Genomic DNA, 21,805 nt, shown 5'->3' with positions numbered 1-21,805 from the left:
ATATGATTAACCTTAAGACAGAGTATGAAGATGATATTATAAAGGCTGCAGTAGAAAGCACCACTATCTGTTTTGATAATAATGTTAAGTAACTAATCTTCCAATCTGGTGGTTAGCAAAGTAAATTCTGTGAAATGGCTAGCATATACAGTATCTTTCATATGTTTAAGAACAAGTTAAAAATAACCGAAAAATCATACAAAAGCTTTATTTTATATAAGACAAAAGCTTTATTTTATATAAGTAAAAATAAAAAATAAAAATAACAGAGATAATACTACATTATTTTTTAAATGTTTAGTATTTTGTATGACCTCCATACAATTTTAGGCATGCTGCTACTCTATCAGGCATTGATACAATCAATTCCAGACATTTTTCTTTCGTCACCTGTTGCCACAGACTTGTGATTTGAAGTCGAAACTCAGCCTTATTTTTAAGTTTTCTTTTAGCAAGTTGCAGTGCTATTCAATTCCATAATTCTTAATTGGATTTAGGTCAGGTCTAAGAGCAGGCCAGTCCAAAAGTTCCACATCATTTGCATCAAACCATGCCTTGGTAACTCATGATTTATGACAAGGTGCGCTGTCTTGCTGGAAGATGAAATTCTCACCCAACAGGTTATGGACACTAGGAACCATGAATTCTTCCATTGTTTTTATGTGCTGCATGCTGTTCATTGTCCCATCCATTATTCTAAGGTGTCCAGCGCCCTCTGAAGTTATGCAACCGCACACCAAGACAGTATCTCCTTTCACAGCAGGAATGATGCAGGCTGGTAGAAACTTTTCAGTTTTTGTTCACCTGACCCAAATTTTTCTGTTTGAATATAACTGGAATCTGCTTTCATCAGAAAAGACAACCCTTCGCCAAGCTTCTTTCAACTAGTTTTTCGTTTGCTTGCAAAACTGACAACATTTTGACTTGTGGACAGCGCTTAAAAGAGGTTTTGCTAATGCAAAATGTGATTCCATTCCAGATTCTTTTAAACGTCTAGAAAGAGTGGCAGTACTAACCTGAATTCCATGATTTTGTGCTACTTCTGTCGCTATATCAGGCAAACTAGCAGACCAATTAAGTTTTGATACCTTTATAATTGCTCTGTCTTGCCTCATTGATGTTTTTTGTGGTCGACCAGATCATGGAAGATCAACGACAGTTTCTTGATCACGATATTTTTTAACAACTTGCTGTACATATGTTTTTGATATTTTTAATTGTTCAACAATGTCTCTGTATGTTTTATTTCCTTTCCAGAAACCGATTACTTGCCATTTTACTTCTACACTAACACTTTTCTTACCCATTGTTAATAAAAAATACTTTTCACCAACCTAACCTCAAAGAAACAAATGCTAATTCATCACCGTTTTGGTGGTAAACAGCTGATAATAGTACCAACTTGACATTTTTAATTACTGTTGGTATGCCTGACACTCTATGTTGGTGTACTTGACACAAGTGATTTGTACATTTTTGAACATTACTCTTTTAAAAACAAAAATTTAATGAAAATTTTAAAATCACTTAAGCCCTTTTAACTCATAAAATAATTTTTTTAGAATTTTTCTTATTACTCTATTGAAAAACTCTAAACACTGCTTTAAAATGATATCACACTCATTAGCCTAGGTTACATATTTTACGAGAAATAGTAATTTCTTTATAAAAAAACGGGCTAATTTTAGCTCATTAAACACCATAAAATTTGAAGCATCTAACTTAGAAGCTTGCGGTTTCCTCCAAAAGATGTATTTTTTAAAGCTGTTTCTCACAGACATATAGGATTTGTATGTAGTTCATAAGTTTAAAGACAAACTGAAATAAACAGTTTTTCTAAGGTGTCCTTAAAATTATGAAAGATACTGCATATATATATATATATATATATATATATATATAAATGCAATGCAGTTGATAATGTGAATTAAATTTGTGAAAGCGCTTCTGCTTATAAAATGAAATAAGGTAAGTAATCCTATTTCAATTATTCTGTACTTGCATAGATTTATTAAATATAAATTAAATTGTATTGGTACATGGAAGTATGGTTCATAAAATAATTGATTTTAAAAAAATATATATTTATATGTAAATTATTTATGTAAATTAATCAATTTGCAGCATTAATCATAGTGACTTCTTTCACATTCAATCTATCATAGAGGACTGATTCCACTACTAATGATGTACCAAAGATTAGTTTCATGGCACATAATGATGCATCTTTGATCTTGCTGGTATGTTTAATAACAATTAAGTCCAGGGCTGCCCTGTTCATTCTGTATCTTCACAAGATATTCTACAACAGTGAAATTCAAAACTATTTTAAGATGCAAAAGGGCATTTTTCTCTTCTCCCACTGTCTACACTACAACCTCATGAAACTTTTGTGGTACGATTCTTTCAGGAATAGATATTTTATTATTTTTCTAATATTAGTTTTGTTAACTTTTCATCACACACCATGGTAATTCTGAGCTATTACTTGATCAGCTTCAATTTTATTCATACTTTAATACACTGTAGTAGTTAACCTTAGGATGAGGAAAGCACAAGATTTAAATGTCAGAAAGCAGGTTTGGATGGCAGATGGCCTGATGAAGGTAAAAGTCTGCACCACATTATTAGAACTCTAAGTCAATTAGCAATCAGTTTTGCGAGTCATCAAGACCTGTTCCGATACTAACCCGTTCTGTGGAGAGTTTAGGGATAAATTACCAAGGTATGACAACTATACTTAACAGCATCTCATAGGACACTTGACTAAATCTGTGTAAACAGAAATATAGTCACTACAGAGAGACTACACCAAATATTCCATGCTACTAGTCATGTGTATGACTGATATCACCTTACAAAGTGTCCTGAAAATTATCTTCAACAGCTGAGTCAGAGTCTGACTATGATTACTATTAAGGTTACTTTATGATTTATTCCACTATCAACAAAACTTTAATCTTAATCTTAACTTTAACCTTAAGTGAAACCATAACGCTAACCTTAGCATCTGAAGAGGTCACCATAATTCACAAAACTTATAACTTGATCTGGCAGACTTTGATCCCTTTGTTCAAACCTGTTTACAATCATTTACATTTTGTGTTATCCTAATTCTAAGAACATTTGTTATCTATACTATTATATAAAGAGAAAGAGGGTTTTTGTTTGTTCAGGATAAACAAAAAACTAAAAAAAAATCGGATCTGTAAATCTGTGTTTAAGTAAGTTAGCAAGACCCTCATTACTTATACTAGAATTTCTTAGCTGTACTGCTTTTAAGCTTGTTACAGCAGGATTTCCAAATATTCTAACAAATTGATCATTCAATACATAACATTTTGTTGATATATTTGTAATAATTTTTCACATATTTCTCGAGGTAACGCTAGACCATTAATAAGTTCATAGCCTTTAATATGAGGGTTTGAATAACAAATAACTTCCAGATTTCTGGCAACAAACTTCAAACAATGATAAAGCAACGACTGGTTCATTTTCATCATCTCCAGGGTTAATAGGAAACATTTATGGTTGTGATCAATCACAACCAAATTTTTACCCATGTTTCTTGGCATAACTTATGAAGTTTTTAGATATCGAAAAATCTCTTAAGAAAATAATACATACATATACATTTAATAGTGGAGATTAGCTGGTTGAAGCACAAACATTGCCAAAGGTATCTGCTTAAAAAAAAAAACAAAAAACCACAGCAACTATAATTTCAACGTGCATCTTACTGTGGGAATTTGCTGATTATGAATTTTATAAAATTATACCTATATATAAAGTTCAACTTTAGTTCCGATAGGATTTCGTCTAAAAAATTCACATATAATTTATTAACACTTGAATTATGCTAAACTCGTATCAGTTAATAAAAAAATATTAAATAAATAAAAATAATCAGACTTCGAATCAGACGTATCATTCAGCTGGTTTTTACGATCCAATAACTATTTATAAAATACCAGTTCCAAAACATTGACAGATTTATTTATTGTATGTGGTACGAAATGAATACTCCAAATTTTTTTCGTTTAAAACATTTTTGAAAACTTAAAATGTTTCAAGTTAGTTTAATTAATTTTATAACAATTATATAAAAGAAAACAAATTAACCGACAATACATATAGGTTATACTCATCGAATATGCATTTTGACAATAACAGACTGTAAATCAGTCACAAAGGGAAAATATTTTAGTAAAAAACTTTCATGTAAACAAAATTAGTGTATACTTAAAACGAAAAAAGAAGTTAATAAAACTGACCATAAATCGCAAACTAAATTTCTGACATTTATCAAGGTTGCCAAATTTTACTTTCGGATTAAAAATAATAAATAACCTGTCATTGAGATAACGTTATACCGGCGTATACAGACTCAATCTGCTGGCTGAGCACCACTTTCCTTTCGTAAATTATTCGCTAAAAATTTAAAAGGAACTGAAATTTTTAAGGTTAAATATATACAATTTGCATCAAAACTGCTAAATGTTTCGTAATTACAATTTATAATTACATCAATATCCCCAAGATAAAAATATTGAAAGTGAAAAGTCGGTATATTAATTTTTATTTATAGTTATATATATTTTTCTGTTTAGGGCTACTAAATTCAGCATTATTTTTGGATTTTTTAAAAATCGAACAAAGTAATTTTCGACAGTAAAATTAAATTTTAGGTACAGCAGCTGATCTTATGTTTTTTCATCTGTTTTCATTTTCAGCTGGTAAATGTCACGTGACTTAGAACGGCTTACACGCTTGCGCAGTAGATGTTGTGACGAATATTTGTGCGCAGCATAAAAATCTTGTGCCATTTCTGGATTACATTATTTCGTAACATTATTTACATTTTCGTCATATTGTTCTAAAGTCAATATGTGACGAAAGTTTATAATAGTGTTATTTAATTTTAATAGCGTTTGTCAATTAGCTTTATTTGTTGTAAGAAACTATTATTAGTGTTACGTCAGTTGACAGCCACAGTTTCTTAGGCTAGGTTCGCAAACAAACTAACATCACAATTGCTTACTCATAATCTGTTAATTGATTACGAGTGCTATTCTAACATAACTATACATATTTTATAACAGAATTTATGAACAGTAAAAATATATAATGACTGCTGACCTTGGAAGTGGTTTTTTGTGGTGAACGAAAACGACCATTATGTTGTAAAAATAAATAAATCGCAAACATAACTATTTGCAGATATCAAATTAGTCAATAAAAATGTTTCCTATTAACCCTGGAGACGATGAAAATGAACCAGAGTCATTGCTTTATCATTGTTTGAAGTTTGTTGCCAGAAATCTGGAAGTTATTTGTTATTCAAACCCTCATACTAAAGGCTATGAACTTATTAATGGTCTAGCGTTACCTCGAGAAATATGTGAAAAATTATTACAAATATATCAACAAAATGGTTATGTATTGAATGATCAATTTGTTAGAATATTTGGAAATCCTGCTGTAACAAGCTTAAAAGCAGTACAGCTAAGAAATTCTAGTATAAGTAATGAGGGTCTTGCTATCTTACTTAAACACAGATTAACAGAATTAGAGATAAATAAATGTAATAAAATTACAGAAGAGGCCTTTACAAAATTGAATGAATATGGTGATCGTTTGCAGTCATTGGTCATTGGAGCTGGTGTAGATTTGTTACCACATTTTTTACCAGATAATGATTACATTTTAAAAACACCAAATTTAAGACGTTTAGCTGTACGAAATTTAAGAAACCACGGAGCTCAAACTAGTAAACTATATTTTCGCAGATTGCTTAATGCTTTGCCAAATCTTGCATGTCTTGATCTTTCTGGTTGCAATGATTTGGATAATATGTTGTGTTTAACATCACTGCCTAATTTAATTTCATTAACATTACATAATGTTCCAAGAATTGCTGATTCATTAATTCATGTATGTCAACTGAGAAAATTAAGGTATGTAATGTGATTAATTATTCTCTCTGTAATTTAGTGAATAAAATTGTAATTAATTTTTTAAGGTGTTTGCTCTACTTTGTTAATCAAATTTATGCATGTGTGATGAAATCATTGTTGAAAACTTTCCCTCTTTATTGTTTTTCTGTTAATGTTTTTCATATTTAAGAAAATTGGTAATATTCATGGTTATTTTAAGTATATTATTAATAAACAAGTTATATTGGCTAATTTGTTTTTTTGTGCATCCTAAGGTATAATTGTGATAAAGTATAAAATTTGATCAGATATGGCTTCCAAGGACTAATAACAATTTCCTTTGAAGAAAAAAAAATGAAAACAAAAGAATAAAATTAGCAGTTCAGTTATGTATAAACAAAAATTATAAGAAATACAGTGTTACATCCTGCTTGTATGTAAAAAATTATTTTTTTAACATTATTAGTCTGCTCTATTTCTAAAGCAAATCAAATTTCAAAATAATATCTCCAGTAACTAATACAGATTGTTTAATCACCTTAGAATATGAATTTTGAACTTTTTTTGCTGGTAAAAACTATTTCTTTTATCAAGATTGACTTTTTAGAATATTTTTCTACTTGTTCTTTGAAATTTCACATTAAATAATAAATTTTGCTTGTTATCAAGACAATTAAAAATAATATCAATTTTCACTATCTGAGGATGGACATGTAAGGCTATCTTTTAAGTTTTACAAGTGAGTTAACATAGCGAGTAGGCCAAGTGTTCCCTTTATGCTTTCCTTTAAGTGCCAACTTGTATAGAAATATTTGTTAGAAGTATAACTTTACTAAACAAAATTTAAATCGCGTCTTCAATAGCAGCGTGACTTTGACCATTACTATTACAGAAATAGTAGACCAGAAAGACTTTACAACAATAGCTATCTTTGAACATCACTTGGTAGAAACAAACTAAAAATACCCTAAAACTACCACCCTTAGTTTTTATCCCCTAGTGTTTATGTACATACATATTTTATCAGCTCTGTATTTCTTACAACTATACACCTGCTAATCTAATCATTAACTGGTAGACTTACTAAAAAGTTTGGTTCCTTTTCATTAATTTACCACCATTTTAAATATAAATTTTGTTATTAATGAGTAATATATAATTTTTAGTGTTAATTAAAGAGGAAGCGAGAATTAGGTTATGTTTGGTTGTTACACAAAAGTTCAGTATACAAAATTATTAGTTATGATACCTAACCTAACCTTATTATTAACCTTTCCCTAAATCTAACCAACTTTATGTATTAAGATACTACATAATATAGTTAATTATAACTTAAATATGATATACATGAGTAAATATATATTGTAATAAAAATTTAAGGGGGGCAATGAATTAATGGAAAAGAAACAAAAATAATAGTACTGTTTAATAGTAGTTAGTAGTCAAATGATAATAGTAGTTAAGATGTCTGTCTGACTACTTAGTTGGACATCTGATTATTTAATAGTACTATTTTGGGTACTTTTCAAGAAGATGCCCACAACTAATCTGTAGTCAGTTAGATCGAAAATCTAGTTAGATATAAAATAAATAAATAATACATATTTTTTCTTTTTAAATTCATACATGTACTGTAATATCATTAAAATACTAATGATACTAATGAATGTAATAATACAATACAGTATTTTTTGAGTACAGTAATTTACGTATGTCATTTACTGTATAAATTAACAAGAACCTAACCTATATTTCTGCATTAAATGTGAGTCTCCGTTTACGCGATTTAATTATACGCAAAAAATTTCTGAAACATAACACCCGCTTAAATTGAAGGTGCACTGTATAATAAATTATATAAATAAATAAATATTTATATAAATCTATATAATAAATAAATCTAAAAGTATAATCTAACCAAATTTAGCCTATGCTCGCTTTGCTTGCTAGTCAAGGTTAGTGAGCGTAGGTTAAGTTTGTTTAGATTATATTTATTTATTATATAAAGTTAGATTATAATTTTAATTTATTTATTTTCTCCTTTCAGTGATGCCATCTAACTACAAACTGACTCACTACAGATCGACTACGGCCATCTTCTTAAAAAATACCCTATTTTGTTTGTAAATGTTTACCATATAATGGTGTTGCATCATTTCTTGTTTAGTGTTGTTAACTCCCTACAAGGCATGGATCCCCATGCAGTCGTGAGGTGTAATGCCTTCTCGACGATGGTAGTTTTATAAGATAAAGTAAATGTCACACGAGACTGCGATGGAGCTGAGTGGGAATAGGAGGTTTGTCCTTCACTCCCTGGTAGACCAGACCGAAGTCCGTAGTTGTAATCAAACTACAGGTTTGAACTATAAAGTTGAGTTCACTAAGGGAACTAGGAATAAATTCTGTTGTTGCGAACAATATTTCTTGTGGAATGTTATTTACTGAATTTGCCTCGAATGTTATGATACATTTACTCACAAATAGCTTACTTAAAATGTACAACTAGTCAAGGGTGGGGTGGGGGTTTCGTGCTTCTGTGAATTTGGCTAACTAGTTCAGAGAGCAACAAAGAAGGACAGTCAAGAGCCATTTACATCGGTGGCATCCCAATGAGTTGTGGCTTATTACTGTGAGATGTACAAAGGTAGAGGTCAAAAGATGACCTCCGTTAAAGCCCATCAAGGCTAAGAATGGAGGAGGGTGGTGACCAGAATCGTCATAAGGTGGTGTCTTCCCCTACGAGGGTTGGGATGTTAACTTCCTACTGATTAATGCAGCATTTATTAGTTACCTGAGTAGAGAGGATTAAAATACTTTCATTAATTTACAATAAAGTTACTTAACTGCTGGGATTGGAAATGAATGTTTTGATACTATTATGTTTAAACATTTGTCTTGTTACAAATCTATGATCTAATGTCAGATTTTTATAAATAAACTTTAGTAATTTTATGATTCCTATTTTAATATTTATTTTTTATGAAAATTTTTTTAAAAAGATCAAAAATCATTAGCAATCTAGCCTTACATAATAAATGCTTTTCAATTTATAAAAAAGGTTATGTTAAAAAAGACCCTAAACTAATGAGAAAGCTTTATAATTTTTGTAGTTTTTCTATACTAAAGAATTTCTGTTTCAATATTTTAATCTTAGCTCTGATATTTATTCAATATTCATTTAATTTCTCTTAATGCAGTTTTTTATTGCATCATCTTTATCTGTTAGCATTCTTAACATTTATTGATCAATAAACACTCCATGCCATCAATTATGTATTAATTGTCTAGGTGTGAGACTATTTGTGCAGCATTGCATAACCTACATAACTTATTCAAAGCTGTTATGAACTACTAATTTGAAAAAAGAAATCAAGTTTAAGAGAATGAAGAGTCACCCTTCATTGCTCTACCGTATTGAGATCACTCAGTATTAATTTATATTTGTATCTTTTAATGGTGATTTGCAAGAGTATAAGTGATGGGATTTCCTGGTGTACATTAAGCTGGTTCTGAAAATTTTATTCAGAAATGTACGTGTGATAAATTCTATTAATTTAATGAAAGCATGAAATCTGTGCTTGATTATTGTGAGGACATAGCTTCCTCACTTTTTAAAAATAATCTACTTATGTTGCAAGGATAATGTAAGGTGATCAGCATAGCATAGCTTTTGTCTTGATGAAACTATAGAGGTGAAACTGTGTCTGTGGTTATCAGTTGTTCAGTTCAAACCCAGCTCACACAGTGATAAAGGCTCACAGTTCATTAATTCAAATCATTTAAGTTTGTGTGCTTCATCCAGCAAATCTCCATTACTATATATGTATAATTTTTAAAGATTATTTGAGGTGAAATATATCTAAAACCATTCTCAATTATGTCAAGAAACATGGGTAAAAATTTGGTTGCAATCAAATAGTTTTTTTTGTTTATCACGAACAAAGAAAAACCCTCTCCTCTTCAAATAATAATATAGATGAACATTGAAAATGTGGCTCTAGAAACACAGATCAGGATTGTACTTTCTCCACTTGACCAATCCAAAGGTCATCTATCTTTAAAAGAACTAGCTGTATCACTAGAAGAAGATTGTTTGTGTCAGCCAATTTCATTACCTTTAAGCTGTGTTTTTAACATGATGTTTCATGATGTCTTTTACAATCGTTATATATTGTTAGGTAATTTTCAGTAGTGAGTACTATTTTATTGAAGTTATAGTAGATATTGTAATTAATAGTTCCTGCATTTTTATTGTCACACCATGGATATTTTTTAGACCAGTGTAGATAATAGATACCTTTGTGTATCCATACCATGGTATTTTGCATTATTCATCTACATTTATGAAATTTTTCTTCATTGTTTCCTGCACAGCTGTTTGTAAAATTATTTTTAATAATAACATTGCATATTTAAATCTCATTGTAACTTTTACAATACTTACAAGTTGAAGATTTCACTGAAAATATTGACTTCATTCGTTCAGCTTTATAACCTGGTGCTTTGCATAAACTACAATGTGTATTTTATTTTTGTAGGTTTGTAGTAATATAATATAGGCAAATCAATATTTAATGTTAATATTTCATGTAGATGAACAATAAAGAATGGTAATTACAAAAATAGATTTAAAAAGTATTTTCCTTGATTCACGAAAATATCTGTTCCCAAAAGGTACTTTCATAATTATGATGGTTGTTCCTTCCTCAACAGCTTAAAGAAGGAATTGTATCAAATTATGAAAGGTATTCTGGAAAATTATTTTCATTTATTTAAAAATTGAGTATTTAATATATTTTTTTTTTATACTAAGTAGCTATTGTATATATACTTGTAATATTTGTATTAACCTTTGTTTTTATTTTTTATTTAGACATTTGGATATATCTCAAGCAAATGACAAGTCTGGAACATTTTATGATGAGAATAGCACTTTAGCTCTTATAGTAGAAAGCTTGCCAAATCTAGTGTCCTTGGATATATCTGGTACCAATTTGGCAGGCACAGGTAATTGATTGTTGTGTAATTATATTTTTATTTATTAATTTTAAATTTTAGAGTAATTAATTCACTTGAGAGATTATACATTAAGCTATTTTATTGTTAAAGAATTATGTCTATTTTACCATTTACGTCTAGTTTACATAAAAAAAATTATTCTTATGTTTTTAGGTGTAGCAGAACCAAGATTGAAAAAGGAAGAATGGGGTTATGAGACCGACATACCTGGTCTTATTTCAAGAGTTCAGCGCCCTTTTGAATTTCTTGGTCTTTATGGTACTCATTTTGGAGCTTGTCGTCGTCATGATATACCTGCAAAATTGGTATTGTCAAAAATCTTTTTTTGTAGAATAATCTATAATTATGTTTTTATAAATATTTGCTATATTTTCCATGGCATTTTACATTGAAAATTATGTAAAACTGCCAGTGAAGATACATCCGTATGCAAATAGATTGAAACAAGTACTACATTTTACTTATATTTATGGTAGGCCAATAGAATCAGTTAACAGAATCAGTAAAATAAAAAATTAAATTTATTCAGTATGACCTAAATGTAAAAATTTGTGGGAAAATTGTGGGAGAAGAAGGACTGCCACTTCATGAGATGATACAGTTTTGATAAGAAGTAGTATGGTTGATCCTAAAAACAAAAAACAGCTTTGACCTTGAAAAAATCTTCCAGAGGCCGAAGTCAAAGTAGATGACCCAGTGATTTATCTGATCTACTTGAAGGCTGGTTAGAACAATTTTTAAGATTTTGCAATGATAATGAAGAACCTGAATGGGCTAGAAAATATAAATGTTGGATTCAGGAAGACTGAAGAAAGGTATTATTTTCTGATGAATTCTAATTTTATGTTCAGGAAATAGAGTATACCATGCATGAAGGGCTGATGAAAAAAAATAAGCCTAGAACATGTTCACCAAACCATGAAGCATCCTTTGAAAAAGATGTTTTGGGGTTGTTTTTCATAAACTGGGATGGAATCACTTGAGAAGGTATGTTGGTGAAAAATATTTATCATTTCTGGAACAAAGAATGTTATCAGAGTTAACAAATCTGCATCCTAATTTGTCTTCCGTGTTCCAGCAAGATCTCATCACAAGGTACCATGTTTTAAGAAAGGTAATAAACTTTTTCAGAACAAAGGGATAAAAGTATTTGACTAATCTGAGAATTTAGAACATATGAATCCCCTTGAAAACTTGTAGACCATTTGTAGGAACAATCTCAGGAAAATTAGCCTCAAAGTCACAAATGAAAAAGAAATAACACCAAATCAGTCATTCTTACTTTTTATGTATTATTTGGATAATAAACTACCCTTGAATGTCATTGATTATTCACCTATATACAGAGACTAAAAATTAAAAAAAATCTGACTGAAAAAATCTTTTATTATCTGTGCAGTCATCAATTCTGTAAATTTTATTACAATTTTCCTGTTGATTATTATCACAGAAATGTATAAATCTCTCCCTCTCTCTCTCTCTCTCTCTCTCTAATTATTGTTTTTCCAGAAAATTGTGGTAATAGTTGACCGGTATAAATTTATCTTTAGCTTCTAATTTTTAATCATCAATACAGTTTATACCTAAAAAAAAAAAAGTTTCATCTTCTCTTGTTTTTGACCACTATTTTAGCCCTGATTTGGGCAGTACATTTGTTTTGGCGATTAGAAAATTAAAATAAGTGTTAGTTTCTAAAATTATTTTAGCTACCATTTGTTCTTCGAAACTGTTTGAAATAATCTAATTATTATTGTTCTCAGTAATTTCATTTTGCACAACGCTAAAACCTGAATTATTATGTAAAATTGATGCACTTTCCATACAAAAGGGCTTGACAGCCATCAAATTTTTTGTTACCCGATTGCTTGTTTTTACTAATTTGATGTCTACAGTAACTATATCTTCCTCACTAGAAAGAATTATCTAATTTAGTTTCATAGTCACTCTCTGACTCAGTCATTAACAATGATCCGTTTACTGTGTAGTACCAACACATGCAAACTGCTACCACTACAACTAATACTGCCAGAACTATTTGAATTCATTTGTTAATAAAAAAGAGATATCTAAACTACGCTAAGCACAATGAAAACATACACTAAATAATCATATAATGTCAAAAATAATCATACACCAAATAATAAACTTACAATTTTGCTACATAATCACATAACCTACAGACACAATTATACGTGCTGTTTTTTAGAAGTAAAATAATGAGATTGTGAGAAACATGAGAAATATTTCAAAGATTCCCTAATAAGTAGTGCTGTTTATAAATTCTGAATCAACTTCTGTAAAGTTATAGATAAAGCACAGAAATCAAACTCATTAATCTGAAAAATTATGGGTTTTGTAAAATATACTGCTTCATCCCTGTATTTATATATATATATATATATATATATACAGATGAAGCTGTAAATATGCACAGGTGTTTGGTTTAGTTGACATGTGTACCTGAAGTATGTTATCTATTTATATTCATCATTAATTATCTTCTATTTTTATAATCAAAAACCAACTTGAACAACCCAAGTACAGAATTACAAAGTAAATGAAATGACACTTACCTTATTTTTTTTTTTATTCCAAAAGAACTTTCACAGGATCTCGCATCATCAGTTGTATTAAAGATATATTTATATAAAGTTACATATCAAACATAAAAATTTTTAATTAAAATTACAATCATATATAAAAAAACATATGAAGTCAATTAAATAATATAACTATTATGATATAAGACATCATAATTAAAAAATTTTAATTTAAAAATAAATAGAAAATTTATACTATGTTACCTGACCAGCCAATGTTACATTACTGAGTGGATTTGAATTAAATTATTTATATACATTATGCTATTTTTATCTAAAAAAAAAAAAAAAAAAAAATCGTGCAGTCATCTGTTGCCGCTTTTATAAGAGTGTCATCTTAATTCTTTTGTATTTATATATATAAAATCTCTCTAAAATGTCCGTACGATTATTATTTAAATTAAATTTCTTGATTTCCACTGTTTCAATTTGCTTGAATATCAGATGGTATGTTTGTTATTATTAATAAGGTGGTCAGCAACATTAAATAAACCCAATTTACAATTTTTATAATTTCTAATCTGTTCTAAAAATCTAGTTTTAAAAGGCCTATTAGTTTTACACACACATATATATATATATATATATATATATATATATATATATACGAGGTGCGACAATAAAGTAATGAGACTGATGTGAAAAAATATGTTGCTTACCGTTTTAGTCATGTTTAGTGTTGTCTCCTTCAAAGTAGTTCCCCTCTGATTGCACACACTTATTCCAGCGCTTCTGCCATTGATGATAACATTTCTGGAACTCATCTTCTGTAATATCCTCCAAGACCCTCGTCACAGCTTTTTGGACATCTTGTGTTGTTTGAAAATGGTGTCCCTTGACCGCCATTTTGACTCTTGGAAATGGAAAAAAGTCGCACGGAGCGATATCTGGTGAATAAGGTGGCTGTGATAGTACTGAAATTTGTTTTGAGGTTAAAAATTGCTATACTGACAAGAGCAGTATGGGATGCGCATTATCGTGATGCAGAATCCAATTATCAGCAACGTTGGCATGGACATGAAGAACTCGTTTACGAAGTCTTTCTAAAATTTCTTTGTAGAAATATTGGTTAACTGTTTGTCCAGGAGGCACCCACTCTTTATGAACAATTCCCTTGGAATCGAAGAAGCACACAAGCATGCATTTCACTTTTGACTTTGACATACAAGCTTTTTTTGGTCTGGGTGATCCCTTTGAGCACCATTGCGAACTTTGGCGTTTTGTCTCTGGATCGTATTGAAAAAAACCAACCTTCATCACCAGTGATAACACGGCTCAACAAATCTGGATTGATTTCCGTTTGCTCTAACAGATTGGCTGCCACATTTTTCCGTGTTTCTCGCTGTTGTGTGAGATTTTTGGGGACCATTTTTGCACAAATCTTTCTCATACCAAGATCTTCAGTTAATATTAGACGAACCGTTTCTCGATCGATGTTGAGTTCTTCTGCAATCATTTTCACAGATAATCTTCAATCAGATCGTACGATTTCACGCACCCTGGTCAACTTGACATCTGTCCATGAGGTTGATGGCCGTCCACTGCGGTTTTCATCTTCGTTCAGAACATTCGTTCTGCCTTCACTACAAAATTTTATGCCACCGAAAAACATAACCTCCTCTCTGAAAGCCTTCTGAAGCTTACCATAAGTTGTAGTCGCGTTTTCACCCAATTTAACGCAAAAAGAAATGGCATACCGTTGCGCAACATTTTGCGGTTTCATTTCTGTGACGAGAGATACAAACACGTGTTCACTTATTACAGCACAACTTACGACTGAGCAGTTGCATCAATGTGCCGCTTGGACTAGAAGTAGCTTATAGACCAAGGTCAAAGATGGTGTGCCTACACAAGCTGCAGGGTTGTCACATCTTCTTTTTTTCCCCCTACATCCCTGGGCCGGACATCCACTCAAGTATTACACGGCCCAGGGATGTGTCCTTGTGACTAAGGGGGCCTCCCCACCCACCGGCTGTACGTCCGGCACGGCAGATCAGCCCCCCGGTTTCGGATCTTTTCTTATTGCTGCCCGCCTCTTATCCTCCTCATGTAAGGGAAGGTCCGGCTATGCCGTCCCCCCCCCACACGCAGAGAACCGGGTCTCAGTCTTTACTCTTTTATGCCTGCCTCAAACTGGCGGCGCCAGCCCCAGCAAGCACCGAAGTGCCCCCAGGAACCGACACCGTCGGCCGGGACTCGGTCTTTTCTTTATCCCTTTCAAGCAACCCCAGGAGTTCCCACCCCATCACTGGAACCCTCATACCTAAGCATACGGGCCCTCCGGGGTGGGACTGTCCTCCCTGCCTTATCTTCACGCCTATTGTCTGTGATGCCTCTCCTCTTCCTCTTTAGATTTGAGGACGGTGCTCGCAAAATTGGAAAACCAATCCCAGCTGTTATTGGATTGCATTAGCCAGCTAACCAGGTTGTCAGATGTCAGGTTATTATGCCTTATTTCATGTCTGAGACCCTCACATCTATAGCAGTTCAATACGGTGTGTTCCGCGTCGTCTTCTTCCTGACAGTACGGACACCTTGATGTCTGCCTTTTCCCGATTCTATTAAGGTATTTCCCGAACGACCCATGTCCTGTCATCAACTGAGTGGTCTGGAAATTTAGTCCGCCTTTCTCCCTACCCAACTACTCTTTCAGATTGGGAATAAGTCTCCTTGTCCACTCTTCTGTTTGAGCGGATGACCATCCGGTTTGTCAGTTGCTAACGACTGTGTCTTCTACCTCGGCTCTTGGCACACCTGCCACCCTCATGCTTCAGCCTTTTATCTATAATTCAATGGGAGGCGTTTCAGCTAAGACACATAACGCATCGTAAGAAATTGTTCTATATCCTGAGACAACTCGTATTAGTGCTACTCTGTGCACGCTTCTAAGTTTGCATTTATTGTATTGTACATTCATTGCAGTGCCCCAGACTGGTGCCGCGTATAAGATAGATGACATCATTGCCATTGTGATCAATCTTCTGACCACCAGTTTCGGGGCACAATGGTTATTAAATAGACCTCTTAGAGCCTTAATTGTAGGGGCAACCTTTTGACAAATCATATCTATGTGATAACCGTATTTTAGACTCTTATCTATGAATACGCCCAAGTATTTGACGTTACTGACTTCACGAATAATTTCCCCCCTTATTTCTGTATTTATTCCTCTGACCCTTCTCCTACCAGAGAGCAAAATTCATTTTGACTTAGCTGGGGCTACTTGGAGTTGGTTGTTATCTAACCATTCGTCTAATAGTTGTATGGCCTGATTTGCCTTAATTTCAAGACAGTCCACTTCCCTATCTTCCACCAGTACCGCAACGTCATCTGCATAGCCGACAATCCTCACTCCTTCTGGATATGTGTTAATTTTAAAATTACTTTTTTATTTCGATGTTATACAGAAAAAAATAATAAGATAAACTATTTGATCAGATAATTATTTATTTATTTACTTCCTGTTTTTTCTTTGTTGTTTCTTATTACTATTTATCCTTGGAACTTACGCCCAAATTAAAGCATATTAAAAGAATCTTGGTTTATAAAAATTCATGCTATTTCTAATTGGAAAGTTATAGAATCATTTTAACTACCAAAGAATTTCTAGTTACACAAGATTTGAATTCTGCAAGTTGAATCACTGTTACTAAATTTGAACTGAATCTGTATCTGATTTTGCATGGTATGTTCTTTGTTGACCAATAACTACCTTTTTTATGTATCTTTTTTATGGTTTTCTTAAGTGTTAATGTTTTCATAGTAATATTTTTATCCTTGCGCTATGTTATAGATATCTGGAGATGGTAATGAATCGCAAATACTCACAGCAGCTGCAGCATACATAGAGCGCCCTGAAATATTACAGCGTGTTTTAAATGATTTGTATCATTTATTACGATATGAAACATGTCACGACATATCACAAGCTCTCAGTATTGTTTTGGATGCTATGGATCGCCATCTAAGTGAAAAGCATATTCAGATATCCGGAAGGTAAATTTTTCTAGCTTAAAAAAATAATTATTTTTTTTATTATTTTATTATGAGCTTGTATTTTATTTAGCTTTCAATTATATGAAGTGTTTGTAAACATTCTTAAATAAAAATCCAGTGTGGGCACCACATGACTTTCTTGTACACCTATTAATTTATATATACACATTTTTTTTTTTTAATGAAAAGTACGTAAAATTGTATTTCATTAAGCTGATATTTTTTCATTTTTTTTTTATTGTTATTATTGAATTATTATTGTTTATCGTAAAAACATTTTCACAATCAGAGGTTAATATTATTAATAAATCAATACATTTAAATTAAAAAAAAAAAAGTTAAAAAAAGGAGATGAAGTCTGATTTGAACCAATGTGTCTTTCTCTTATAAGATCCAAATATTTCATTAATTAAAATTTTATTTGGCTATAACTTTGGAACCAATATATCATAAGTACCACTTATGATATATCATTAAAAAGCTCTTAATGAAGGCTTATTACTGCAGTTACGAAAAAGTCCAAAATCCAAATTTTTTTTTGGATTTTGGGCTATTTTGGACACTTTTGGCTCAGTCAATTGCAATCAAAAGGGGAAGTAGACAACTAGGTGTTACAAGAGTCCTAAATCCAAAATTTCAACAACCCACAACTAATTGTTTTTGAGTTATGTGAGATACAACATATGTATGTACGTACATACATATGTACATACGTACAGACGTCATGCCTAAACTAGTCAAAATGGATATTTCTGTTATTATCTGAAAACCAAAATTTTTCACGATCACAATACTTCCTTTACTTTGTACAAGGAAGTAAAAATGAAGTTTAGTAATTATTCTGTTGGTTTTTAGAGCATTAAATTTTATCTCAAGGTTCTGGGTTCGAATCCTGATCAGGCAAGCCATTTTTTATATACTAGAAAGTTCATTACCGTCTAGTACAAGGAACAACCACCATAGTCTATTATAGGGATTGCTTCTTTCTTTTCTAGCTTTTGTTTGTGGGTTGGACATCAGCTTGATTGTCACTATTTTGTTAATAAATAAATAAATAAAATATTTTCTTAATTTTTTAAAACAGCACTGCGTAAGCTTCCAGAGTTTATATCTGTTTCAAGAATATTGACTTTGGAATAAAATAAAATTATTGTTTTGTAAACTAAAAGTTTTTGGAATATACATACATATTTATATTATTTTACTGAAATTAATATTTTTAGATTCATATTATTTCTCTGTACTATTAAATTATATTTAAATTTTTTAAAATAAATCGCCTAGTACAGAATATTGGGATAAGACGTATCTTACCATAATTTTTAATGTAAATCCTATCACGCATCTTCAATTCATGATTGAAATTATTTTGTTATTGCATAATAAAAATCTCAACTCATATTTTTATTATACAGTTACGGAATTATCAGTATTTTGTACTAGAAAGTTTTATATGACCCTTTGAGGACCAGACCTTTTTTGGAGATTGTTAATAAAATTGCATGCTTGTATTATAGTTTATAAAAAACATGTACAGTGCCTTATGTTAACTATTTGTAAACTAGTGCTAAACGATTTATAAAATTTTTTATTACCAATATTTTTTAAATTGTTTTTTTGCATTGTCAAGTAGAAATGTTTTTTTGTGTCATATCTTGTTTAGAAACTTTCTAAAGATGAAAGAACCCAAAAACAGAAATAAAAAAGCTAAAATAATTGTTTTTTTTTTTTCATTTATCTTTAGCTCACTTTAAGTTGCTTAACTCATCAAGAAACAATTTTAATACGGGAATCATGATTTTTAAATTGTTGTCCTGATTTGTTGAACAATAATCATGAAAATTTCATGATTTTTGACAAGAAATTGATTAATTTTTGTCAAATTTGTAAAATTAAATTTTTTAGAACTGTCGGTACACAAATCACTATCAGATTCAACATTCTTAAGTTCCCAATCAGTTTCACTTGGTGTTCAAAATACACTGCTCATTTTGCGTGTTATAGCAGTTTGCCTATAAATATTGCTGGAAAAAAGAAAAAACATTAAGATGAAATAAGTTTAATATTACGATCCAAATGTTACAAGTAAGTAAAAATAATGATAAATGAACAGTATTCTCAGCTCATCTACTTAATATGCAGCATACCAATAAATACAATATTGTAAAGAAACTAAATAAATAAAGTAAATCATTCCTTTTCACTGTGAACAAACTATGATTTCACTGCCAACTGAAAACGATAACAAGTAAATGATATTTATGTATTATGCAATGTATACAATTAAATGTTTTCTAAAAATAAAAACATTAACAGTTATTAACTTCAAAATAATAATTATTTTTGTTTACCATCCAAATATAATTGTGATGTCACGTGCAACTTTAAACAATAACAAATGTAACCTCTACCAAATGCATTGTCTATCATGACAACCAAACATGTGGTCAGTACTAATGTAATTTTGACACTGATAAAATTTCACCAAATTTGTATTCCTCGCATCAAATGAAATTGACAAAAAATTGCCAGTTGGTCTTTTTAGCGTAAAACTGAACCTGACGAAAAATCATCAGGTAGTCTTCAAAGGGTTAATAGAATTTAAATATATATATATATATATATATATATATATATATATATGTGTGTTTCTTTTTTATTTATGTTAATTTATCAAACACTATATTTCAGTTCGTAAAAAAATAATAATATAAAGATACTAATCATTAGATACATTCTAGTTAGAGGTAACACCAAAACATAGTACTTTCCAGAACTTCTTTCTTTATCACCACAAAATTATTATAAAATGCAGATATTTATTAAATCATACTACTTTTTTAAATTGACTGAGTCTGCATAGTCGTTAATTAAAATTTTCTTATCACTACCATGATATTATAATAAACTGTAATAAAATTTAATTAAATGTGAAATAATAGTAATAAAAAATCAATTTATGCAACTTCAAAACATGCTTGGTTGTAAAAAGTGAGCTTTACTGAAAATAAATTTGAAAATGAATAAAATTACCTCAAAATACAAAGCTGCAATAGATGCAACAGTGAATTTCGTAATAAAATTACTATGAAGGTATACTAACAAAAGTAAAATTAAAAAACTAGACTGAGATAACATTAATATTAAATCTGAACATAAATAAATAAAATATATTACATAGACAGACAGATTGTTTAGTTCAAGGATTTGAGAACATTGCAATAATTACAAAAATGGCAACACTAAGCTTTTTAACTTATCTGAACATTTGATAGGAAATAAACATATTGTAACTAATAATTAAAAAAAGTTAATATTAAAAAAAATTTCATTGATGAATAAACAAAAAAAGTTTTGGAATAATTAATTGCTATATTGATTGAATCTTTACAACTATATTTTAATAAACAAAGTTTAAATTATGTTTTTATAATAGTATTACGCCGACAATGAGAGACCCTCTGAAAAGTATTCTGTTTTGATAGTTGTTCTTTACTATATTTGATATTTCATATTTACGAGGGCTATTCAGAAAGTAAGGAACGTTTCCACCTGACGCCGCCAGGTGCACGCCAATCGCGTATATATTGGTGTGCTCGTGCTCGGCACCTCAGTCAGCGTCCAGCCATGACAACAGGAACATCTCTGCACTGCCCGTTTTTTTACATACAAATTTGAAATGTGTGCTGCAATCGAAAATCCCGCCAGTTGTAAGGTGCGGTCTGTGATTTGTTTTTTGTTGGCAAAAACTTAAAACCAATAGAAATTCATCGGGTACTGTGTGAAGTGTACGGGAACAATGTAATGAGTGAAAGTTCTGTCAGGAAGTGGTGCATTCAGTTTAAAAATGGCCGAACAAATGTTCACAATAAAGAGAAAAGTGGACGTTCGAGCATTGTGACTGATGATCTGGTCTCCAAAGTTGACAAAAAGATTCGTGAAAACCGCCGTTTCACAATAACTGAGCTTCCTCTATGTTTCCCACAAGTTTCACAGACTTTATTGTTTGAAATTGTTTCACAGAAGCTAGGCTACCACAAATTTTGTGCAAGATGGGTGCATCACTGAGTGGTTGAGATCACAGGCGGCAGAATTCTATGATACAGGAATTTCAAAGCTTGTCCACCGCTATGATAAGTGCCTGAATTTGTATGGTGATTATGTTGAAAAGTAGTATTTTAGTCCCTCTTTCACATGTATATAATAAAAAGTTTTTCTTGTACTTGGTTTTTTAAAATTCCCAAATGTTCC

General features: G+C 30.8%; 2 protein-coding genes across 3 annotated transcripts in view; one reads left to right on the top strand and one right to left on the bottom strand.

Moving 5' to 3' along the window:
• The window catches only part of alpha-Man-Ib (alpha-Mannosidase class I b), a 77,996-nt gene extending 73,626 nt beyond the window's left edge, over positions 1-4,370 (bottom strand). For both annotated transcript variants that reach the window (XM_075373378.1, XM_075373376.1), the window contains exon 1: positions 4,278-4,370. The gene's annotated coding sequence lies outside the window, so the exon portion shown is untranslated. The remainder of the gene's footprint in view (positions 1-4,277) is intronic.
• Positions 4,371-4,792: 422 nt separating this feature from the next.
• Positions 4,793-21,805, top strand: part of LOC142328778 (protein zer-1 homolog) — a 34,735-nt gene continuing 17,722 nt past the window's right edge. Inside the window, exons 1-4 of the mRNA XM_075372804.1 lie at positions 4,793-5,960; positions 10,813-10,946; positions 11,112-11,263; positions 17,352-17,554. Of these exons, the coding sequence (XP_075228919.1) occupies positions 5,245-5,960; positions 10,813-10,946; positions 11,112-11,263; positions 17,352-17,554 (1,205 nt within the window). The 5' untranslated portion in view covers positions 4,793-5,244. The remainder of the gene's footprint in view (positions 5,961-10,812; positions 10,947-11,111; positions 11,264-17,351; positions 17,555-21,805) is intronic.

This window comes from Lycorma delicatula, chromosome 8 (genome assembly GCF_047948215.1).
Source record: "Lycorma delicatula isolate Av1 chromosome 8, ASM4794821v1, whole genome shotgun sequence".
Classification (NCBI taxonomy): domain Eukaryota; kingdom Metazoa; phylum Arthropoda; class Insecta; order Hemiptera; family Fulgoridae; genus Lycorma; species Lycorma delicatula.
Note: the sequence above shows the minus strand (reverse complement) of the source record. Positions and strands in the feature narration are given on the sequence as shown.